Source organism: Papilio machaon, chromosome 27, assembly GCF_912999745.1.
Source record: "Papilio machaon chromosome 27, ilPapMach1.1, whole genome shotgun sequence".
NCBI classification, from domain to species: domain Eukaryota; kingdom Metazoa; phylum Arthropoda; class Insecta; order Lepidoptera; family Papilionidae; genus Papilio; species Papilio machaon.
This window is the reverse complement of record NC_060012.1, coordinates 1,128,662-1,147,248: the sequence shown is the minus strand read 5'-3', so window position 1 is coordinate 1,147,248 and position 18,587 is coordinate 1,128,662. Positions and strand designations below refer to the sequence as shown.

Below are 18,587 nucleotides of genomic sequence, written 5' to 3'. Positions count from 1 at the left end.
ACCGCCATACACATCATTCACCCTTCGAGTCGTTTCCGCAGCACTAGTGCCACGGCGGAACTCGTACTCGTAAATAATGCGATATTTTAAGTTTTCCATTTTGTAAAATGAGTGACGCAAACAGAAAAAAACAGAAGAAAAAAAACAAATGAATGACGGTCATCGAACCACAAATACATGAGTCTATAGCTGTACAAATTTGAATTTGGAATTCCTTACCAAAGAGGAGAAATTCGTGATTAAAGTGGCCAGTACGAAAAACGCCAATTTCATATGTAAGGACCTAATATTAGTATAGATAACTTCAGAATGGTTACATCAGTTCGTCATTTATTTTGTTTTCCAACCGTTTTTCACTACCGCAATATATGGATAAAAATAGAGTTAAAACAATATTTTTCTATATGTTTTCAACAATGGAAACACGCCGTTTTATTGCTTAATTTTACGTATAAATTGTGGGATAGTCCTAGTCTAAATTGATCTAAATCTAGTATGTATTTCATAACCTTTCGTTGTACCTACCAGTTACCATTTATTTCAGTTTTTAAAAGGCAACGGTCTAATATTATAAATTATCTGTTGCGCACGGTGGCGCCCCCGTCTTTTAGTTTCAAAATGGACCTTTGACATTTAAAGGTTGAATGATTTTTATTTTGTTTCGTAAACGAAAAACATTGTAACACATTTCAGTATTAAGTGTTTGCCTATATATAGTATTTGACCTTTATAACATTTTATATTACTCTCTTTTACATTCAAAGGGGGAACGTTGCCAGTATTTTCAGAACCTTGAATGTAGGGACTCCTTCTAATGATATATTTTATTTTTTTAATGTTTTTAGTTTTATCATAAACAAATAAATGGTGATAGATGTCAACACCGTAGTTAAATTGACATTCCTCAAACTTTATACTACTCTTAGAAGATCTCAAAACATTTAAAAAACTGTCGAAGTTGTAGCAACAATTAAAGCAATGTTATACCAAACTTAACTAAGCAGTCAAATCACACAAATGTTAATAAATAGCTTTTGTCCGCAACATGTCAGCGCGGTATTAAAAAATAATTTTAAGTAGCTTTTATGCTACTTCTAATATAACTCTGTGCTTGTATTTAGAAAAAAACACCCGAACCTGTAACATTTCCATCAGCATCCTTTTTAGGACCAGAGAACTTTAGTCCACGAGTTGTCCCGTTCATGACTTCGAGATCCGCCGCCGTCACCACTTTGAATCCCAAACCGTGGCTCGATACAGTCGTGTTCCACTGCCACATACACATGTCAACTTGCGAATTATTGTTCGGTTCAAAGTTGCAATACACACCGGTCACTAGTGGCACGTAATTATACTTAGATACTGCTTCATATGTCAAACCATCACCACGTAATGCCTTCATCTTGTCAGCCAGCGTGTCTGTTGTATTGTCGGGCATCATTTTTTGTTTAGTCGCGATTGCACCTTCATTATCATTCAACGTATCATCATTCTGAGCTCTATGTTCGCGGTTTATTTGTAGAATTTTATTTAAATTGTTTTTCCCTCTTCGTCTACCTTCTCGATGGTTTTCCGTACGGTTCATTAGGTTCGATAGTTTCTGGAAGGAACCGCGTTCTCTGCCCGGATTCGCGGACCTAGATCTTTCCTTTTCCGCCGCCAGGGCCTTCTCCTTGTCCACGGCATGCTCGCAACCAACTATCGCAATTAGTACAAGAGTGATTAAAACCGTACTACGCGCCATTAGACCAATGCAGTTATTCAGTTGTTTAAATCACCGCATCCAGCGGCTTGTATTCGGCAGTTGTGATCCATTACGCGAGTGAATTTATCGCGTAATCGATTCATAACAAAAGATGGTAAATGTTAGATTCTATTGTGATTTACTGGAGCGCCGTGACCTCAGGGAATACAACGCTACGCCTTGGAAGACCGCCAGTCCTGGAGATATGGCATCGGTCGATAAACGACGCACAATACTTTCGCACATTTTATCACAACAGTCAATATCTACACATTATTGCGTCTTTATTTCGCACTTTTTCATTTATATAATTGTCTATTCACAGATAAATTTGTGTATAGTGACTACATCCCCGAATAATGTGATCGGTAATGGAGGATCGCCCTGGTACATCGGGCACGACGTAGATACATGGAATGAGATCGCGTGTAGCGCACTCGGCTCGCACTCAAATATCACCGAGTGACGATTATGGTTCAATAAAGACACTTGCGGAGCTATACATCCGCAATTTTTCAATTTCCACCACTAAAATTACGTTTTAACTAGCCCCTATAACAAGGTACGTACACCGACGTCCCACTTGTGCAGCTCGCAGCGCCACGGCGGGAATATGCGGAACTACGCTTGTGGACAGAAATAATCATTACTTTTCGCGAGATGTGATCTTGGTTCGGCGTCCGAGGGGATGCTGCGCAGGTGTTAGCCCGCCTTTAGCTCGTTCCCGGGTTTTTCGCGCAGAATGTAGTTGCGTCAAACACCGGACGCGCCATTGGTTCGGTTAGGATTATTGTTCACGTCATTCGAGATACATTGGTGTGTTTTACAAAATCTATTTTCCAATTGGCTCCAAAACGAATCAGTAAGGAAGCGGGCCAATTGTAATTCGCACCGGAAATTACATCGAAGAAATTTCCTCACAGATTTGTTTACGCTAACGTTGGGTGGTCGCGACTTTTTCACCGATGATCTGCGGAAATTAGATTGAGCATCGATCAGATACCGTTTCTGTCTCGTTATCTGAACAATTTTATCTGTATTTGTGAAATAAAACGCTCCTTTAATATAGGGATTTAAATTTTTACAAAATGCTTGCTTGTAGTATTGATTTTGTTATAGCTTCCCTCAGTGATCAAACAGTGTGTGTTTATAGGAATATCTCTTAAAATCCATGGTAACATTAGCACATAGGTGACATTTCAGCACATCACATATAGGTATAATTTACAAAAGCGAAAATTTAATGAAAAATTCCCAATTGTTAACTACAAATAAAAAAATCTATTTTTAATTTATTTCATAGTTATAATTATAATTTTTTATTTTCCTTCTCAAATTAATTAAACGTCAGAATCGATTATCATTTGTTCAATTCTGCCGAAAATTAAAAATTAACTAATACTTTTTTGACAGTTCATTTTCATGTTTCTGAACGCATTTCACCACTCCTTGTGTTTTATTTTGGTCTGAAGTTCTAGTTTGATTAAATTTATTCTCATTTCTGTTATAATGAATGAGTAACTCATAATTATGTGTCATTCGTGTAAGAGACTAACAATGCAGTGTGTGTTACAATTCGAACAATAATATAACTAAGGTAAGCAATAAATTTAGTCCAATAAATAAGATAAACAGTTATACCAAATACCTACGAGCATTCACTCCATATGATATGTATTCACCTTTTTTATTTTGTATTAATTTAGTAAATTAATAAGTACGCTATGATATATTATTTCTGTTTAGAAAAATAACCCAATTTGAATAATAAAATACACATAATTTTAGTTATCATGTTCTAATGAAAATTATTTTAATTGAAGAATGAAACAGACTGTATTTAATTTTGATTTTCTATGATATTGCTTTTAAAGATAACATACCATATTTTGTTAGTATTATACAGAAATATGTTACATAAAATAAAAATAAAAACCTTAAATAAAATTAGATTATATAAAGCAAGAAGTTGATTAAAGGTAGGCAATGCTACAATTGATTTGCATTTTTTTAATGGTAGGGAACCTCTCTTTCTGCAAATTCAGGTGGCCGCTTGTTTCTTTGCCACCTTTTGATTAAAAAATTAAGGAAAGAAAGATAGTTCTATAATAAAGGTAAATTTGGGTGAAATTATGTTATAATAAAATATTCCTCTTAGCCACTTTAGACTTGCTAAAGTGGCTAAGAGGAATATTTAAAAGTTATCTTTACTCTATTATCTTCAATACTCTTTTCTAATAAGAAAAGTTTTAGAAAGGCAGGTGAACTTAATGGCATCATATAATATAAAAATTGTAATATTAACTAGTTACAATTGTCAATATTTCTTACTACTTATACTTACCACCCGTAACTTCGTGCAGAATTAAACTTAATAAATAGTCAATGTATTCTTCCAGACTATGTTCTACATCCGTGCCAAATTTCATCAAAATCCATTGAACTGTTCCGGAGATACCTTCAAACATCCATCCATCTGAACATTTGCATTTATAATATTAGTAACTAGCTTTTACCCGCGACTCCGTCCGCGCGGAATAAAAAAAAAAAACGAAAACGGGGTAAAAATTATCCTATGTCCGTTTCCTGGTTCTAAGCTACCTGCCCACCAATTTTCAGTCAAATCGATTCAGCCGTTCTTGAGTTATAAATGGTGTAACTAACACAACTTTCTTTTATATATATAGATGATTGTTCCTTGAATATATCACTAGTATGTTGTGATGTTATCTGTACATTCACCTCGGTTATAAAACAACATATACATTATTTGCTATAAATAATATATTTAATGACAAAGAACTAGTTACATGTGTGGTTCACATTTAATTTGTTGCCCTCATTTTGTATGGCTTCATTAACTACCCTACATATATTCAAAACTAATTTTGTGCTAGTGGACAAATCGTATATTAAAAAGTTGCATAGAAATTCTAACAATTAAAAATACTTATTCCGGATCTATTTATTATACGAGCTGTACCCCAGAAGTCTAAATAAACAAAATATCACAGTCCAAGCTTTTATTTTCAGCTTTTTTTGTGTATAAACCTTCGTTAGTCTCTTCAGAACATTTAACGAAAGTTTCATAGAAATCTATCTTATGGCTTAGGAATGCATAGGGAACAAACATACTCATATTAATAAGTGACAAAGACATATTAGTGTGTAATAATCACTGACCTCTATACATGGATAGGATATAAATCGAATATTATGTGCCTATTTGAGTTTCGCCATTGGCCGCTGACGGATGCGGTTGGTAGCGGTAGTGAGGATTCGAACTAATAATATGGATTTAGTCTCAAGAACATCAACAAACACCATTAAGTCTAAAAGAAGCAAAAGATAAAAAATTATTATGTTTTATTAGAAGCATAAAACTATAAATATTTTTATTCCTAAACGAAAATTGTTTAATGGTTATTCCCAGAAGCTGATTACATTGGGAAAAAAATTATCGTATCACAGATTATAACACTTATCGTTTATCAGATAACACAGGGAAATAAATCAATAAAGAATAATTACTCATTACTAGTTGGCTGTTTACGTCGCATTCGCGCGCTTTTTGATTAGTGACGCTTTGGTTTTTTTTTTTAAGATAAAATCAGTGATTGTATTTTGGCTGAATTATGCTGTGACTTTTGCCTGTAATACTGAAACAGTTTTGTTGGATTAAAAAGGTACCGTGTGTTAAATTAATGGGCATAAAATTGGCAATTCATATCAGTGTCATTTTGAAAAAAAAAAAAAACCTTGAATAGGCAAATCAAGTATTGTAGTTTGTGTGTTTTTCTTGCTATTGAATTATAACTATTGTTTAAAAATGTACATTCCCTTACTTACAATTAGCAATGTATTGTTACATACAAATTATTTTCAAGGTATTTTTTTTAATAATTGAAAAGACAAAAGCTATGGTGTCCATTCAGCCAAAGTAATATTAGGATATGATTTTTTAAGTATTTTTAAAGCAGTTTAATATTTTCGTGTAAAATATTAAACTTGGAACTACCAATAGCATATATGTGTTCTAATAAGACAGCTAATACTCGACCTAAATCCGTTCTAGATTGCTAACCTAGATAAAGTCTATGTTATGAGGTTGCTCAAACGCCCGTTAGCGTATAAATTGAAATTGAAAATTGAAATTCTTGCGTATTTGTGTATTTGTGAAGACTATTCCAACAGATATCTTATAAACGGAAAAATGTATATTGAAGTAATTGTACTTCTAGTTTCTTAGTAGTTATGTCAAATTGTTATACTATCAATTGTTTTCTTAGTAATTTTCACTCAGATTTCTCTTTTGTACTTTCTAATTCTGGCAGACAATTTAGAACTCCAAGAGTCACAATTTAAAGAACGGACTTCACAACTACCTTGCCACTGTTGTAGCCCACAGCGCCAACGTCACGGTATCTCCAATCTTAGCGCTATGAATAAATAATGAGATGAAAAAATAAATAAATAAATGATATGTCAATTTGCTACAATTACCTTAAATCATGTTTATATCTTACTAGCTTTTACCCGCGACTCCGTCCGCGCGAAATAAAAAAAATGCACCCAAAATAAAAAAGTTCCTATGTCCGTCTCCTAGTTCAAAGCTACCTCCCCATCAATTTTCAGCTAAATCAGTCCGACCGTTCTTGAGTTATAGTGTAACTAACACGACTTTCTTTTATATATATAGATTAACATAGCATTTATCGATCTATTTATTGCTCTCTGTGTACCCCAGATGAGACAAGACACGTGAATCATGTCGGGCGGCAACGCGTCCAAAAACAAGGCGCGCTCCTCCAAGAGGCAGGAAGGCTGGGAGGAAGCAGGAGGGGAATTCTATCAGGTATCACCATCACACAATCTGAACCGTGGGTTTCCACTGCCGACATACTTTCATAAAAGTAAATTGTCACACTTATCGTAAAAATATGTTTTGTACAGATGTTTCAGCAGTGTAAATTCACTGTTAATATAACATGTAAAACGCATATAAGTTGTTACTATAACATTTTGTTGCAAGATTGACTGGGAGGTAATGTTTTTTTCGCTTATTGTAACATCCTGTAGTTTCAATGACTCGACTAATTTTACAGTTGAGATGTCATTCAATACATATTCACCCTAGCTCTGCACATAGATATAATTTGGCTTGTTAGTCTTTAAAAAAGCTATTACTTGTTTTGACACTTGACGCCTGTCTTCTGTGTGGTCGTGGTATTGCACCGGTCGACCCAGCCCATTCGTGCACCCAACAAATGCTGTTGCGGGATCTACCACTGTTAAACGTGATACGTCAATTTACTATGTAAACGTTGGACACTTAAAATTATCCAATATTTCCAGGAACTATATCCTGGAGGTGAACAGGAGCTGTTTGAGAACCTCCAGCGAGCTGATGCAGCCAAACTCGCGACTCTACTGCCCTCCAAACAAGCTAGGAATAGTGAGTAAAAAGTTTTCATGTGAACAATCTAATATTGTGTACTATTATCAAATCAATTGACTGTTTTAAGTTCATATTTATCTATTTTAGTATATCAGATTAAATAGAAATATTTCAAGGACATTTAATATACAAATCAATTTACATATTTACAATCTAGACTGTTTAATTCGTAACTTTTTCGATGTAATGTTATTTCTCATGATGAGCAGTTCAAAATTTTGTATCAACATATATCGATGGGTTCTGTGTATAAGAGCCATAGTAACAAATTGATGATTTTTACTTTTTTATGTTAATAGCTACCTCCTAGTCTAGTCAACATGCACTAAACACAAATACACATTAACGGGTGTAAGCGTTTTTTTTTGCTAAAGTAAAAGGGCTTATGCGGCATCTTCTCATATATGGTTGAAACTTTGAGAGCCTCTCCTGTATAGTTGTCAATTTGCACATTGACCCTTATTCGTAGGAGCCATCGACATGTTACTTTTGTATAATAATTTACTATCCGATAGTCATTTCTAAGTGGCAAGAGAATTTGATTTTTTAAGAGAATATATTCCTAAAGTAAGCATTTATTCATACATAAGAGCGGCGGTGGCTCAGAATAAGCACTTGAATTGCAATCTGCAGGTCTTGGGTTCGAATCCCGCCATGTACCAATGTGTTTTTCGAGTTTCGATTTACATATGTACATTTATTTGACGTTCTTACGGTGAAGGAAAACATCGTGATGCAATCTGCACATACGTGAGAAGAAATTCAATGATATGTGTGAAGTCAAACCGTACTTGGCCAGCGTGGTTGACGTTGGCCTAGTCACCCCTAACTTAGGGTAGGCTCCTCAGTGGGGATGTTTAGTGAGCTGATGATGATGAAGCATTTATTTTAAAGCGACTACAGTGAAGCGCGGTAAGTCACAAAATGAGAGGCGGCAGTCGACGTTCGCGCGCACCACACAGAGCAGGGACATACATCTCTCCATGTTACCCGACCTATCAGGTTAGTTAACTACTCTTGCTGCTGATCTCAGAGAGGTTTAACGATCGATAAGAAACCCTAAGTGTATATTTACTATGAGAAGCTTATACTCAAACTTGGCAGTTAGATAATTAATTTCTAGCAATTTTTTTTTTTAAATGGGATAGTTTTTTGCAAGATAGATTTGACTTTTAGTACAAACAACATAGCAAAGTTAAATTAATATAGAAAATATTTTTATATTTATTTTACACCGTCAACTGTCCTTGAATAATGTAAAATAGTTTGTTAAGACAAAAACTAAAGTATAACAAACAAGGCTCACCATGGGTTTGTTTTTTTACGGATTTCAAAATTCATATCAATTTAACAAACACATCGATATCTTTTTTTATTTAAAGTTTTCTGTACCAATAATAATTTCGTAACAGAAAACAACTTCGTAGTTTTAGAGAAAATATAACGGGTTTTTATCTACATTTTTATGCGACCAAATGCAATGGAACAGTAAAATAAGCTTATTTATCCTAATATTTAAAGTAATCTATACTACTATTTTAAAGAGGAAAAATTTGTTTGGTTGTTTGTATTGAATTGGTTGCAAAACTACAAAATGGTTTTTAAAAAAATTGTTTCGCCATTAGGAAGCTACACTATCTCCGGTTGACATGGGCTACATTTGTAACTTAATTTTTCTATTTTTACACACGGACGAAAAAAAAAAAGAAAATTTTCGTGACCGATTATCCTAAAAAAATCTCAACACGGTCACCCTACATTCTTTACATGCCAACAAGATTTTTGTTAGAAAACAAAAAGAATTGAGGGCAAACTCACGTTCGTGCCCGTTTCATTTAATAAACCGTCTAATAACAATTAATTATTCTAATTACTAAACGGTTCGTTGTACTTTGTACGTAATTTTTAATTTCGCGCCGAAATTTGACAGCTTTGTTTTTTTACGCTCGGGCAAAAAAGTTCGTGTTGTTCAGCCAAAGTTTTTATTATAAAGTTTTTACTAGAGTTATGGTTAAAAATAAAACTAGTTGTATTGGAATGAATCGTTTTAACAAAGAACATATAGGTCAGTAAAAAGTATTTTAAGTTATAACGACTAACTTTTTTATTGTGATTACGAATGTATATTTAAAGATTATTTCCTTAGTCTATGTAAGGGCGAAAGAATTTACTAGATAATTATTTTAGATTTTATCCGGAGCAAACAATCGATCAAATCGTTTCTTCAATATTAGTAAAAAAAAAATCGTTACTTTGGAAATCCGAGTTTTTTTTTCTTCAGAAAACCTGTCAAATGAGGAGCGTAGTTGGGAAGAAATCATGCAGATCAAAGCAATGCCGTTACCAATGGGACAGAAGAGAGAAATAAAGGCAAGGCTTCAGGTATGCATTTTATTATTAATTTAATATCGTAAAAACAATTTATACTCTGTGCCAATGTTTTTTTTAAATGTAGATAAAACTTTTTTTATGTATTTGAGTTCTGATGATTCTGACATTCGCCTAATAAATTGACATAGATACGATCGAATTTGATATAAAAATCTAGATAACACAAAAACACCAAAATCAGAGAAAAAATACGTAGTTCAAGATCCAATATTGTTTCCAGAATGCGACGAAACTTCGTTTACAAGGTCTTGAACAATTTCAATGGAGGCAAAGGAAAGTGTGGCACAGATTTAGAAAGAGATTTGCCGAAATATTGGGCAAATTGGAACTCTGGCAATCTCCGATGCGCGTCATCGAAGGGAAATTCGGCACCGGAGTTGTCTCATACTTTCTCTTCTTAAGATTTCTTTTCTTCTTAAATATAGCTCTATCTCTCTTCATAATACTCTTTCTAATCCTCCCAAATTCTATGATACAAGATGTTTGTGAAGATTGTGATGATAATTCCACTTTATGTTGTTCTTTTGACAACATAACCTCAAATAACGTAATCTTAGATTTAATTCAAGGTACAGGTTGGATGGAACTAACGATGTTATTCTATGGTGTTTATAGCGATAAAATATATGTTTATAATCTACCTAATTTATGGGAGGCAGATATGTTTTATAATATGCCTTTAGCATACATTTTAGTACCAATAGCTTGGGCTTTATTATCATTAGTCGCTATAGTGAAAACAGGGGCTAAAGGTTTTAAAGAAAAACTAGTTGAAAATGAAGGACAATTTTATTTATATTGCAATCTTGTCTTTGGTGGTTGGGATTTCTGTGTACATAATGCTAAATCAGCTAAAATTAAACATAAAGCTTTATTCAACGAGATAAAAGGTTGTTTGCAAGAAGAAAGATATAAAGAGGAAAAACAATCAAGAACCAGAGAAGGTACAATTCTTCTGCATTTAAGAAGAATTGTCATCAATTTATTCGTTATTATAATCCTGATAATATCTGGTGTAGTTATTTATAAAACTTTTAGTTATTCGACGGAAACGTTATATCAATATACGGAAGAATTGAATAAAACTTTACCAGACATCATTTATGAGAACTCTTTAAATCAAATCGAAAGTATTATATTAGAGTTCTTACCTTACATATGTATTGTGGTACTTAATTTATTTGTACCAGAAATATTTGGGTATTTAATAAACTACGAAAATTATAAACCACGACATGTCATATTGATAACACTTCTGAGAACAGTTTTACTAAGATTAGCGTCTTTAGCGGTTCTACTAAGTCAGATTTATATGCAAATTAGTGGTCTAGTAGAATCTGATATACGATTTAATTGTTGGGAAACTTATGTTGGTCAAATATTTTATAAATTGGTGTTAACAGATTTTGCGATACAATTTATAATGACATTTTTCTTAAATCTACCACGAGCTTTTATAGGTAGACATTCAAATAGCAGATGTCTAAGAAGTATGGGTACTCAAAATTTCTATTTACCTAAACATGTCTTAGACATTGTCTATATCCAAACAATAATCTGGATGGGTACATTCTTCTGTCCCTTTCTACCTATCATCGGAACTATCTTCTACTTCCTTCTTTTTTATATAAAGAAGTTTAATTGCTTGATCAATTGTACACCTTCACCTATATTATATAGGGCTTCGAAATCAAAATCATTGTTCATGTCAGTGTTGTTACTCGGTTTTGTGATATCGATAGGACCAGTGGCATATTCAATAGCTGAAATGACACCATCATCAAATTGCGGTCCATTCAAAGCGTATGGAACTGTATGGGACTTTGTTATAACTACATTTAATATGTTCCCACCTATTGTTAGAGAGATTGTGTTTTTAATCGGGACTTCGACATTTGCGGTACCTGCGTTTGCGATTTCTCTATTCTTGTTATACTATTACTGGGCTGTGGCAACTGCTAATAGACATATGGTGTCAGTTTTAAGAAATCAACTTGTTTTAGAAGGGCACGATAAGCAATTCCTGTTGAATAGACTCAGTGCGTTTATAAGACAACATCAGAAACGATGTGAAAGACGAAATAGAGCCAGTTTCGCAGATGACGATTCTTCCATTAGACAGGAATCTAAGTGAATCTAAGTTAACTAGTCGTTTAGATGTTTTAAGTTAGTCTAAGTTACAGGACTTCCGGATATTATGTGTATAGGGATTTGGAACTAAATTAAATATATGCATATATCCAAAATTGCTTTGTCTAGTTTACTATAATCAAGTGTTTGAACCAATAATTTTTATTATGAAATACTTATTTAGTGTCAAACAGGATGCTCAAAGTTTGTATGGATTTGTCTACTTTCCGTACATCCTGTATTATAGAAATGTACTCAGTAACAATAGCAGATTTTGACAGATATAAAACAAAATATACTCAGTAAAAAGCTTGCAAAAAATCGTAAAATAATTTATCGATATTTTTTTTAACATCCCTAGAGTTCAGTTTCTTGATTATGGCTCTCCCTCAGCGGTCAACCAGTGTGGAGTGTTTAAAGTTTTATTCATGTATTAAAGAGACTGGCAACACTCTGCTTATGGATAAGGTCCCTAGTTAGTGACATCTGTCAAAATGATTTTTTATATGTATGTTTATTCACAATGTTATTATTTCTGAATAGATTTTTATTTACAATAAAATGTGCGCATTTTTTAATGTAAATAAGTTTCATGTTAATATTTAAGTGTGCCATTTTTTTAAATTCATGAGATAAAAGTAACCGCGACCATTCGTCCAATATCTATAATGCAAGTTTAATTAAAAAAAATTAAAATCGTAATAATAATGTAATTACATTCGTTTTTTTAATAACATTCCTTTTTTATTAAATATTTCTTTACTAGACAAAAGTACAAAAAATATTCCTGACATATATATTTATTACCAATTTATTTATTCTTATAGTATGTAAAAAAAAGCCCAGTTATATTTATAATAATTTTTTTTTACTATATGATAGCCCAATTTAGTCCAATTGCAATATATTTTCATTTATTTTCTCGACGTACAATTAAAAATAAAACGAAAAAATTATCTATGATTGAAAAATAACTTTTGCAAATGAATTGGATTTTTCGAGTTTTTTTTTTTTTCAAGAAAAACTCTAACACACTCATATTGGAAAAAATGTTACAAGCGAATATGTATTTATTTAAATTAGTATTATATTATGTAGTTAGTCCAAGTTTTTGAGGATTTTTTATTTCTTTTTCCGAGATTTTACATGTTTATATTTCAGGAAACTTCTTTAGAGAATTTACCGTGATTTTTTATCACCTTAGCAAAATTTTACTTAGTGAAAAAAATTTTGTAAACTTATCTTAAAGTAATTGGCCTATTTTAACAGTAATTTAATCCAATCTTATGTAAATACGTTAAAAATAATAACTAATACGTAACCTAAAAGACAGAAATATTTTTTGGTTTGCATTGCTTTTTGTTTAATCGACAACTGTCAAAATAGGCCTCTTATTTTGTGAATATTAAAGTTAGTAAATTTGCTCATTTATATCAAGTATTTATAATTTAACCGTCTAATAATATGTAAACAGGGAATTATGTGAAATTTGCCAAAAAAAAAATCCAGGTTGTTGATTGAAGTCTTATTAAATTGTTGATTCTCCATTTTACTAATGCTTCCAAAATATATATACAATTAAAAAATAATAGTTTATTTTAGTTTTTATCTATTAAACTTGTCTTCCCTTATTTTTTTTTAAACGAAGGTCACAATATGTAATTGCAATTACGTATTGTATTGTAAATTTGTATATAAACCATTTAATAGTAGTTTAAGATGTTTTTTTACCATAGTGATCTCATTCTATACAAAAAAAAACATTAATATGAAGTGAAAAAATATTTATTTTTATCTTTCTAAGACTGTCCAATAATTCCTGTTTCTTTTGTCTGTTTTTTTATTTGTGTCAAGTTCAATTATGTGTTTTTGTATCTACTTTATGAAAAAAATGCCAAATAATTATATTATATAGGTGTAAATTGAATTTTTTTTCTAAAAATATTATTTTTTTTTGTAAAAATTTTTCAATATGTAATTTATAAATTACCTACATTGAAAAAAATAGGTACGAAATATGATTTTTGAGATTTTGTTAAATTTATATTATGTATTTTTATTACAATTTTTTTATTGCAATATGAGCGCTCACAAATAGATAAGAAATAAACTGTACATTTATAAGTAAGAAGTAGATATAATAAACGTTATTAGAAAATTATTTATTACATAACTCATGTCTCCTTATTAAATCAATTCAAAATATAAATAGAAAAAGAAGTTTCCTTATTAACAATAAAAATAATTAATAATAAATTTATAATTTCAAAGACTTGTGAATCAAGTTTACGTCAAAAATATAATTTAAAATTCAACAATTCATCTTTTTTTATTTAAATTAAAGTCCCGAAATAAATTTATAAAATAAACATACTTAGTCAATACAAGAAATGCATTTTTTTTATATTTATTGTTCAAGCCATTAGCTCGTATAAGTGCCTTTGCCGTAAGCTATTTCAAATAACCAACATATTCAATGAAAAAGTTATGACTTTACTTGATTTGCGTTATTCTACATAATAAATAAACTAGGATTTTATATTTTACTTAGTTATTTAGTCACCTCATGTCCAATCTAAATAAAAAAAAAACTTGAGAGGTGTGTTGGGACACCCGGATGGAACGAAGTTCCTTTCTATTAATTAGTGAAGGAACCAATGTTTATTCTATGAATAAAAAACTTAAGTCTTCACAAGAAATACATTTTATTTCTATGAATTTTCGTTATATATTGTCACGTCGTTGCCATGGTGATATAGCAAAAAGTGTCGCGACAACTTTTCGTAAGAATTTTTTCCGACTAGCCCCCTTTCACAACGCGCGATAAGGAACTTCGTTCCAAAAATAGATGTAAAATTCGACAAATAGCCTGTCATATGTATACAAGGATATTTGACCCGGTGGGCCATAAGTTGATAAATTATGATAGCACACTAGCGCCATTCTGTCAATGTCAAAAAGTGTCAAAATCATTTTCGTACTGTAGCTGTCATGTTTTATTAATCTATGTAATTTTCTAATGCTCGTATTTTTTTCACGTATCTTCTGAGAGAATTAACACCGTGTTCTCGGGCCAGATATCTTTCTTTGACTATAATTATAACACGCTGTATATTTTTAAGCACTAGAAAAAAATATTAATTAAGAATTGTTAGACAAACTGCAAAGATAATCGTAGCATTTATAAACTGTAATTAATGTTAGTTGAATTGATGTATACTCTACGGTCACTGCCATGACAGCTGTCAACGTTTCATATAAATAAAGATAAATAAAATAAAACATTATTTAAAAATGTGTTTTTTTTTTTTTTGTCAAAAAATTATAGTAAGTCCATTTGTAGATTTCAGCCACTTTCCCATAGCTGTAACAGTGGGTTTCTTAGACCAAAATGTCTTTATAAAACATAACATCATCCCTGTCATTATCTCTGTCAAAACTGAGATATGTTTTAAACGGAAATTTTGGTCTAAGCATTAAGTCTAATACTGCAATAGATAAAGTGCTCATTGCCATCTCTGTCATCCCCTTAGAGAAAAACAGAAATAGCACTTGTTGCGGCAACCCCGGGGAGTGTATTGCGGCCAAGGGGTTTTGTCCAGCCTTTTCCAGCCTTTTTGGACATTATTATAAAACATTTAAAAATCTTCTTTTGACATTCAAGTTTTGACGTTTTTGTTATCTTGTTCACATTTTTATCTTGTGCCTTTTTTATATTAAATTTATAGTGAAAATTTAATCACTTCCCGCCATATTTACTACTTAGATTTGAAATTCACGATTAAGGAACAAATATAAATAAAAATCAAATAATTTTCCATATAATCCTTTTTATTTTCTGTTAAACAATATTTGCGATAATTATAAAAATCCTAAATTGCTTCGAGCATCGAAATACAAATTTTGCCTTAAAAAAAAGCTACTTTTGTACGCGAATACTACAAAAACTGATATCGGATGAATGTGGAATGATATAAAATTCTATAAAAAGCATAAAAACACATTTCATTACTTGATTCTTAAATAATTAAAGCATTAAAGGGGTTTTGAATACAAATAAAAATATAAAATTCATTGAGATTTGGGGGAAAAAATTAAACTGTCAAATTTTGCAGACTAAAACAAAGTTTCAGAAACAAAAAGAATATTTTTTGTTGTCTATGACACTTTGTATTTACAATTAATTAGCCTGAATTAACTGATATAAAATATATTACTAAATACTGGGCACAAAATACTGTACTTTTGTGTAAGAGTATTTGCAAAGAAAAAATTTAATTAATTAAAATTAAATAATTATCAATTATCTTGAACATAATACATTTATTAAACATTCATAAGAGTTTGGATTAAATGATAATGAAAATTTAACAAATATTGTATTAATTACGACATTTTGAATTTATAATTTCAAATTATAAAAAATTTCAATTAAAAAATCATATATAAACAATTATTGCATTGTGTTACAAAATAAAAAAAAATATTGCAAAGTCCAAAAAAATAATTTGTAAATAAATTATTTGAAAATATTGCCTGTATAAAAAAATATATGGCTTTATTCTGCTCCGTCAGATTAAGGTTATAACGGATAAATATAGCAATTTTACCAATCTAATACAAAGCTAGAATTTCCTTAATGACGAACGCAGAAGCTTTGTTTCCTGATAGAATTAATTTTTGTTAGCTTTTTTTTTTTTTTAACGGAGCACAATAAAACCACATTTTGCATGCAGCAATGTCAAGATAATATGAAATATGACTGTTATCTATTTTATTCTTTGAAGAATTTTAGCTTAAAGGACGTTTTGAATTTAGACAGTCTAAATATATTTTTGACGGAGATCGGAAAAGTGTCTATTTCACTAAGCATTTATATTTATGATAATGAGTACATAGAAACCAAATAAAACTTGTGAAAAAATTAAATATTATGCAATTATCAATTATTAAATACATTGATATGAATTATATAATGAAAATACTAATTATAAATCTAATAGATAATAAAATTGTGATGATATATTGCACTAATATATAAAATTTAATAAACGACTACTTAACCTAAAAAAAAAAGTTGACATATAACTAGTCGATGTACCATTATGAGCCACTAACAGCTAAATCTATAAATAAATCCATAAGTATCGATATTTTAATTAAATGAAAACATTAAATTCAATAATTAATATTTAAAAAAAACTCACGTAAACCTACACTTTTAGTGATAGCGTTTGTTCATTCATTAAATAAGTTTTTTTTTATCACTACTTTATTAAAATACCACCAATGTACAAAGAAATAATGTAATTCCGAAATAATACGATGTATGTGAACGTTAATTGTGCGAAAGTTTATGAAATTTGAAATTAGAAAACAAATTAGCGACATTGAAAATGTTGCGTAAATGACATCTGTCAAAAATACGCGGGTAACATAGACAACATATTGATTGTACGAAACTACCACAGACGTAATAAAAATTACTTTTCAAAACCGTTTTTATTACTTCTTTGGATTGTATGATAATTAATTTTACACTTTCGCACCAAACATAGCACTTATAAGTCTCACACATTCCTATCACAATGCCATCGTAATATCGACTTTAATGTAAGCGTTTTAGAAGTCGTTGTCGCTCGAAGCGTCGTAATTCTCCACAATGTCTGTGGGAGGCGGCTGGTAGCGGACACTTGGGGACACTAGCACCTGCCCGTGGAACGACTGAGATCGCAAAACGCTACTGAAAAATACAATCAATAATAATTAGTAACTTAAATAATTATTTTACAGGCAACACTAATGTATAAAAGGAAAATATAGTTGTAAACGACTGGCTCAAAAGGACAAGGATCTAGAGCCGTAAAAGATAGTATAAAAAGGCAACAGTAATTTCAAAACTGTACAGATAAAAAACATTTAGCTGACATAGAATTCGTTATTGAAATAAAAATGCAGATACAAAAAAGAATGAAGGAAACTACAATTTTGAAACGTTAAATATAAGGCTTAAATTATTTACTATCCACAAAAAATATATTGAAATAATATTAGGTTATTTAAATTTTTTACAGCAAAGCAAATCTGTATTTCACCACAGATAAAAACATAAATTCGTGATTTTTATTATTTTCGATAAGTAATTTTAAGCATCAAAGTTATTAATTTCCACAGAGTCCATATATGTGGATGATGGCTCGTTTGTTATTATGCGTGAATTTGTTGTTTTTTTTAAACTACATGTGACAGTGAATGACATTTAGAGCGGAAAGCCGATGACAATTTGCATTTAAAAATATCAAAAGCAAGACGACACAAATTGAAAAGCTTGCTTTTGTTAACATAAGAATGAAAATGCAATGATTAATGAATGAAAATGTAAATCATGGACATATGAAGTGAATTGATAATTTTTATAAACTTTTTTTAAGGAGACTTTCAAAACCCACACAATTTTTTTTTTTTTTTTCACTTACTGAAAATCACAAAATAAATATGAAAATTCTAGAACAATAAATACTAAAATATTATTTTACTGGATCCTAATAAACATAGAGCATAAACATATTTTTGACTTTTTGCTAATACATTTTTTTTCTATTCTCGAAGTTAAAAAAAAAGTTAAACTGTTTATAAAATATTCAAATATTGAATTTATATATAATATTTACTATATATTAAAAAACAAATGATTCTACAAAATAAAAACATAAAAATACTTAAATATGTAAAAAGATGAAAGTGACATAAACAAGTTAAAAACCGCTATTTATAATCTTATATTAAAATAACCGTTACCAATAACTGTTATTTAAAAAAAAATGGCGTAAGCGTACGAACCGAAGACACTCCGCCTTTAAAATT

General features: G+C 30.7%; 3 protein-coding genes across 8 annotated transcripts in view; 1 reads left to right on the top strand and 2 right to left on the bottom strand.

Annotated features, from left to right (window-relative positions):
- Positions 1-2,965, bottom strand: part of LOC106707446 (ALK tyrosine kinase receptor) — a 29,094-nt gene extending 26,129 nt beyond the window's left edge. Inside the window, exon 1 of the mRNA XM_045684821.1 lies at positions 1,138-2,965. Within this exon, the coding sequence (XP_045540777.1) occupies positions 1,138-1,744 (607 nt within the window). The 5' untranslated portion in view covers positions 1,745-2,965. The remainder of the gene's footprint in view (positions 1-1,137) is intronic.
- A 192-nt stretch (positions 2,966-3,157) lies between these two features.
- Positions 3,158-12,266, top strand: LOC106707957 (transmembrane channel-like protein 7). Of its 3 annotated transcripts, none has more exons than XM_045684822.1 (6): positions 3,158-3,341; positions 6,492-6,599; positions 7,100-7,199; positions 8,097-8,204; positions 9,484-9,584; positions 9,814-12,266. In XM_045684822.1, exons 2-6 carry the CDS (start codon positions 6,513-6,515, stop codon positions 11,725-11,727), a joined length of 2,310 nt encoding a protein of 769 aa, XP_045540778.1. In that variant the 5' UTR covers positions 3,158-3,341; positions 6,492-6,512; the 3' UTR covers positions 11,728-12,266. The 3 variants fall into 3 exon arrangements, with proteins under 3 accessions (XP_045540778.1, XP_045540779.1, XP_045540780.1); XM_045684823.1 differs by lacking the exon at positions 3,158-3,341 and adding an exon at positions 5,298-5,430; XM_045684824.1 differs by lacking the exon at positions 3,158-3,341 and adding an exon at positions 5,580-5,631.
- A 4,773-nt stretch (positions 12,267-17,039) lies between these two features.
- The window catches only part of LOC106707911, a 45,885-nt gene continuing 44,337 nt past the window's right edge, over positions 17,040-18,587 (bottom strand). The window contains exon 9 of one of the 4 annotated variants that reach the window (XM_045684786.1): positions 17,040-17,466. In XM_045684786.1, coding sequence (XP_045540742.1) covers positions 17,346-17,466 — 121 coding nt within the window. In that variant the 3' untranslated portion in view covers positions 17,040-17,345. The remainder of the gene's footprint in view (positions 17,467-18,587) is intronic. The other 3 variants (XM_045684787.1, XR_006756520.1, XR_006756519.1) reach the window with 3 other exon arrangements.

What these genes read in the sequence shown, in the direction of transcription:
- LOC106707957 (XM_045684822.1), top strand. Translation starts at nt 6,513, where the DNA reads ATGTCGGGCGGCAACGCGTCCAAAAACAAGGCGCGCTCCTCCAAGAGG. An exon ending in CAGGAGGGGAATTCTATCAG is followed by an intron (nt 6,600 to 7,099) that starts GTATCACCATCA and finishes CAATATTTCCAG; the next exon opens with GAACTATATCCTGGAGGTGA. An exon ending in CTCCAAACAAGCTAGGAATA is followed by an intron (nt 7,200 to 8,096) that starts GTGAGTAAAAAG and finishes TTTATTTTAAAG; the next exon opens with CGACTACAGTGAAGCGCGGT.